General features: G+C 42.6%; 1 protein-coding gene across 2 annotated transcripts in view; it reads left to right on the top strand.

The window, feature by feature from the left end:
• Positions 1–678: 678 nt before the first annotated feature.
• Positions 679–6,578, top strand: part of ALDH1L2 (aldehyde dehydrogenase 1 family member L2) — a 70,023-nt gene continuing 64,123 nt past the window's right edge. For both annotated transcript variants that reach the window (XR_010383196.1, XM_031462875.2), the window contains exon 1: positions 679–854. Coding sequence is in view for 1 of the 2 variants with exons in the window: in XM_031462875.2 (XP_031318735.1) it covers positions 807–854 (48 nt within the window). In the remaining variant the exon portion in view is untranslated. The remainder of the gene's footprint in view (positions 855–6,578) is intronic.

The following is a 6,578-nucleotide window of genomic DNA, read 5'->3' as shown; positions in this document are numbered from 1 at the left end:
AGAAGAGAAGGAATTGTTCATGCCTAGATGCTAACAAGTGGCAGGTGGTAAGCTTTGCTGGAAAGCGTTGTCCAGGAAGGAATAGGCAAATACAATGATTTGGCAGAGTTACATGTGCAAAAGACTGGCGAGAAATAAAAGTAAATGCCGAACTGCAGACGGCTTTGAATGCCAGTCTGAGGAGTTAGTTCTTTTTGAGACAAGTGCTCAGCTAAAGCATGTCTTGAGGGTTTCTTCAGACAGATAAGGGAAATAAGGATATTTATCATTTATCTATCTGTCATCTACTGGGGAGCAGCTACGTGCCAGGTTTCTTTATACACAGTCTCTCATTAAATCTTCTTGTCAGACTACGAGATAGGGATCCGGATCCTTATGTACCGAAGGTGCCCGCATCCCTTATCTTTCGTGGCTCCACGCACATACCTGTTGCTTTCTCAGGGCTGTGTTAAGGACTGATGTTTAAGGCAGACCCTTACGTACCTCAGAGGGTGTGAGTAGCCGGTAGAAGATCCCACAGCTAGTAAGACTGGAACCGAGGCCGCCGCCGGGAGCTGTCCCTCTGGCTGGGCACCAGCGCTGCCCGGGAGACTGCGGTACGCCCCGCCCAGTCGCATGGGATTGGCCCCGGGAGCCCTGCCAGCTGGAGGGGGCGGAGCCATTAGCTGGGTCCCGGGACTCGCCGAGGCCCTGAGCTGCGAGCGCTTCTGCCCCCGGCTAGTAGGCTGCAGGCCGCACCCAGGCTGAGCGGCCCCCGCTTGTCTCCTGCGCCCCTGCGGCTCCCGCGGCTCCCTCTCCTTTCCAGCATGCTGCGGCGGGGTGGCCAGGCACTCCGGCGCTTCTCCACCGGCCGGGTGAGTCCGGCCCGGGCGAGCGTCCCTGCTCTCGTCCCGGGCTGATTTCCAAACCCGGGGGCGGGGGTGGGGGTGGGGGAGGGCGTTCCGAGCAGCGGGGCTGAGAGTGGATGGCGATGTTTAGACTTTGCTAAAAGCCCAAACAACGTTTTTTAAACTGGGATACTGCAGAGGAGGATCTGGGGAGGGTTCTGGATGGGGCTTGTCAAGCGAGCCATTGTCTTCCACAGAGAAGAGGGCTGAGGATGCAGTTTTTGAACATCTAAGGTATGGGTGGGATTGAAAGAGTGGAGATAGTCGCTTTGCAAGGCGGCCAGAGTTGGCTTCCTTTCCTTTTTCATTTCAATCTTGAGATCCTTGATTATGAGATGGAGCCGAGATACAGGACCGAGACCATCTCCTGGAGGAGAGTCGTATCAAGTCAGCGGGGTCCGGCCTGAGACATGTGAGCGCTCTGACTGGCATGCAGGGCCCATTCAGATAATAGCACTCCGACTGGTATGCAGGGCCCATTCAGATAATAGCACTCCGACTTTGTGGCTGCAAACTCATTATTCCTGAGCTGCAAGCAGCAAGATTTCTAGGATTACCAGGCGCTGCAGAAGCAGCCACCCTTGAACATTTGTAAACTATGGCGCAAAAACCGAGCCCTAGCCCAGCCCAGGGCCTTGGAATTGCATCAGCTTCTCCAGAAATGGAAGGAGAGAGGACACGTTGCATGTGGGCTGCCTTCAGCATTCGGGGGTCTGGGGAGATATGCCTCCCTGCATCTAGGCAGATTCCAGGCTGTTTAGGAAACAGACTCCAGGCTGTTTAGGAAAGGGAAAAAAAAATCCATCCCATGTACATGATCACTTTTTCAGGAAGTGCATGTTTGCCCTGTTATAAAAGAAATTGCTTTTTTTGATTTGTCTTCTCTGCCGGAGTCACATGTGCATGTGTACACATCCAGATATAAAAACTTGGAGGCAGAGAGAAGTCTTGGGTAGCATCAGAAACTGGCCCAAAGTAGCATAAGTGGAAAAGCTTTTGTTCCCCTGACAGCCCCAAGTAATGAGAATTCACTTTATCCCATGCAGTCAGTTCTAGTTATTTTGGGAGTATTCACCTTTTTTTTCAAATAAGGAAAAAGAGACTTGCTATGGTAGAGATTTTGCTTGCTCTCCTGTGCAGTGCTCTGGACTCCTGCTTAGCTTTCTCCTGCCACGTGGCACATGGGAATCTGGGTTGAATGGCACAGAGAGCAAGGGGTTTGTGCCTGCCTGTTTTATTGGCCTCCTCTGTCAACACCTTTCATTTAATTGCCTTTTTTTGGAGAGCAGAAGGGATTCCTGAAGGGTGAAAAGATATCAATCATGGGGTTTACATAAGATTTTAATAATAAAAATCTGAACAGCCCAGGTGTCAAATGGCATAAGCAAAAACACCCATGGAGAAGCACCGGGCACGGACAGGGGTCAAGGACCTGAGAGACTACCCCGGGAATACATGTAGAAGCAGTGACATATGGCTGGGAAGAAAGGTTTTTCAATGACCAAAGGAAGACATGGAGTAATAAGAATTGGCGATATTTTACTCCATAGAAAATGGAGAGTCATCCTTTGGATTGTGTTCTGTAGTACTGTTCAAAATCAGACATGGCTGATGAGAGCATAAAATGGTACAGCTTCTTTGGAAAACTGACAGTTTTTTATAAGATTAAACATAAACCATCATATAACTCAACAATTTCCCTCATAAGTATTTATCCAAGAGAAATGAAAACTTATGTTCACACAAATACCTATTTATGGGTGTTTATGGATGTTTTATTCATAATCACCAATATAAATGTCTTTCATCTGGTGACAGGATAAGCAAACTGTGGTATATTTGTCCGTACATTGGACTCCTACTCAAACAAACAAAAAAAATGAACTACTGATACATACGACAACATGGATGAAACTCAAATATGTATGCTAAGTGTAAAAAGACAGATTCAAAGGGCTACATATTATATGAGTCCATTCGTCTGACACTTTCAAAAGAGTAGAACTATAGTGACAGAAAAAGAGATCAGTGGCTATCAGGGACAGGAGAAGGGAAAGGGGTTGACTGCAAGAGGGCAGGAGGGAGTTTTGGGGAGTGATGGAACTAACTGTTCTTTATCTTGATTGTAGCAGTGGTTACATCACTGTGTGTTTGTCCAAACTCACAGAATTATACACTGAAAGTGGTGTGTTTTATTGTATGTAAATTACACCTTCCTCTTAAAAAAACTTTTAAAATCACACAGTGCTTTTGAGTTTGGTATTAAAGCAGAATGAAGAATGAAAAAAAAAAAAAACTCTCAGAATGTAGCAACATCCAAGGGGAAAATTCGTTTCTAATACTTCCTGATAGAATTAATGTTTCCATTTTTTCTTGAAGAAATGGATGTAGAAAGAAGTATTTAATTGACAAACGTCCTGATTTTTAAAGAGAAGTCAGAAATTCAGTCTGCTAATGTGAAGCCTCCTAAAAATCTTTCCACAGTTTTTTTGCCAACACTCTTACCGGGTCACTGATTAGCAGTCCCTACCATGCACTGTGCCCAGAGCATGGCTGATGTTCAAACATGCTTGTTGAACAGATCTTGCACGCTGTCAGGCACTGTTAGGGGCACCACGTGACAAGTGCTCCACTAAGTGTTAGATATCTCGCTGTCTCAGAAAAATTAACTTTGTTTTATTCTTTTGTGGAAAGGTTCTTTCTCCTTTCCACTTCTCATTGGAAAAGCTGCCATTTCTCACAGTTCCTAATATGAACAGCTTTGACCTTGTTTGACATCATGCTTAGATGGTTCTATTTAGGTAGCACCTGCTTCAAAAAAGGGCTATGGATCAGGGGAGACACTTAGCACTATGCCTTTGAGTTTTCATTAGAAGACTGTGTGTATTTTTTTTTTTAATCCTTAGAGATAATCAGAGTTCATATTAACTTGCTTTCCAAAGAATTTTACCAGGATGTGAATAGCTGGAAATGCAATATTTGATAGTTTAAAAAGCAAAAACTCGATTCCCTGCAACAGACTCTTCTAATGCAGAATGTTCTCTCTAGAAAACTCCAAGATAATAGCACGTACCCCCTGATTTATAAGTGCTATGGGTCATTTTATGTAACCCCCTCTTCTTTGTCACCAATATAACAGGCAATGATAGTGCCTTAAAGGATGTTCTCTGGTCATCAGCCTCGCTCCCCCGAATGAATGGTGCTGTCTAGCATGTCAGGACCACCAAGGTAGTCCCTTAGAAAGTCTGATGGAAGTGTTTCCCATAGTTGACCTGTCAAATGATTGCGATGTTTTTTTTTTTAAAGGGGAAGAGGGATCTTCAACATAGGAAAACCACAAAGCACATCCTCTGAAGTGCGACCTGAGTTTGAATCCTGCCTCTGCCTCTTTTTAGCCCTGTCTGTGAACGGGTTACTTAACTTCCCTTTGTCTTCTCATTTGTAAAATGAGTCACTGTGAGGCTTAAAGACATAATAAGGATTTGATACTTTTTTTTGAATTAGTGAAAAAGGCTCAATCCAGTGCCTGCCTTATGGTACACTCCCAGTAAGAAGACTCCATTATCATCATTTTTATTTACCAAGATATTACTTGTGGTAGAATAATGACAGTGAACATTTATTGAGCATTTACTATTGCCATGCACTGCACTAATGCATTATGTACTTTATCCCACTAAATCCTTATAGCAACCTTATGAGATAGGTACTGTTATTGTTCAGATTTTAACTGATGAGACCCAGCTCAAGATCACCCAGCTGGTGCTATGGAAAAACAATGGTACTGGAATAAGAACTAGAGTTAGAATCTCAGAGCTGCCACATAGTAACTGTTTGACTCCAGGATGTATTTTAACCTATGCTTTACTTTCTTCATCTGTAAAATGGCTGTTTAATGCCTGTCTCTGGGAGTAATTGGGCAGTCAAAATGAAGTAACATTATATCAAATACCTGGCACATACTAGGGTCTTGTTAAAATGTTCACTATTACTTCCACCACTTCTACCTGACCCAGACTCCCCAGGGCAGAATTTTTTTTTGTAGAGAATGGACACACTCCATACAGCAGAGATTCTGACTTTTGTGTGCCTGTCCGTCAGTGGACAGCTTGTTAAAATGCAGCTTCCTGGACTAATAAAGTGCAGCAGCAGGATTGAAACTTGCCCGTTTGGTTTTGACTTAGTGCCAGCTTGCTGCGAGTCTGACTCAGTAGATTAGGGGTAGGACTCAGGAAACCACATTTTTAACATTTCCTCCCAGCTGATTCTGCCAACATGGACAGTCAGTCCTCAGACCATACTTGAAGAAATAAGACTGAGATAAAATATCCCAGTCTAGTTCTTTGGAATTATACTAACTCATTATAAACACTTAAAATCATAAAATCTGAAATGTTCTCACTGTTAGAAACTCACCTTTGTAGCTTTAGTTTTAGCACTAAGCTCAGAAAGTGTTTCAGTGAATGTAGAATTTCCAGACATACTGCCATGGTTTCTGTAAATACTGTGTTTCTAGGGGAATATTGACTCTGAAACTGAACTCCCAATAACCAGATGACAGCTGAGAGCACGTTACATTTGAGTCCACTCATCCTCTTGGCTCTTGTATGTTTTTAGAGTAATATTTTAGAAGTCTTAAAATATGTGGCATTAATAATGGCATGAGGTAAAGCCAAATTTTGTAATTTGTAAACATGTCAGTTCTATTTCAAGCAACAGCATTAATTATAGGATCTGAAGATAGAATATTTAAAGACCATTTTGACTTTTTAAGAGGAAATGAAATAGTTATGAATTATTTGTAGGCCAGGTGTGCTGTTCTTAGAGTTAATCTGTTAGACACAGATGCTGTAGGCTCTTTGGGGATGGAAACTTTAGCTGGGCCTGGAAAAGAATTTCTAAACTAAAACCTTAATTGCTTAATTATCAACTCACTTATAAGGAAGATGTGAACCCATATGCTTTTAAGTTCATGCCTAAAAAGGGATGCTATCTATGTCATTAATAGTGTGGGAAATAAGAGAAAATTAAGTTTCCTTAGAGTAAAATTTTAACAGTGAGGCTTTACTACTTTAGAATGACTTTCTAGAACATTAATTAATCCCATTTAGATTGAAGGAAAAATATTCTAAATCCAAATCCTGTGAAGCCATACTCTAACATGGAGGAATAGAAGGTGGAAAGAGTTCTGGGGAGCTGGGGTTGGTCCTTTGCCAAAACGGGAAGCACATGGGCAGTCATGACCCTCTGATTACCATCTCTACACCCAGGATCCTGCATCTAGCCTGCCTCACCTGATGGCTCTTCATCACCATCTTCACAGTCATCACATCCACATGTTACCTTAAGCTTTGTGAAAATGCTTCATCTTGGGAGAATTTACAGAAGACATAGTTGCTTAAAGACAGGCCTTAAAAACTTTTAACTCCTTCAGTGCCACTCTTATCTATTTGATATTTATATTTATTGACAACCACTGTGTTTTTGTGCATCAGTGTTAATGTTCTGAAAAGGACATGGAAGAGCTGAGTGGTGGTGGCCCATTTTATTTTTAAGTATATATGTGGGCTTTGGAGTCAGACAGACCCGGATTCAAATCCCACCTCTTGCTTATTTTGACAGTATGACCTTGGAGATATACTTGACATTTCCAAAATATTTCTTCATTCATAAAATGGTACAAAATGGGGG

This window comes from Camelus dromedarius, chromosome 11 (assembly GCF_036321535.1).
Source record: "Camelus dromedarius isolate mCamDro1 chromosome 11, mCamDro1.pat, whole genome shotgun sequence".
NCBI classification, from domain to species: Eukaryota; Metazoa; Chordata; class Mammalia; order Artiodactyla; family Camelidae; genus Camelus; species Camelus dromedarius.
The sequence above is the reverse complement of the archived record's forward strand: the minus strand, read 5'-3'. Positions and strand labels throughout refer to the sequence as shown.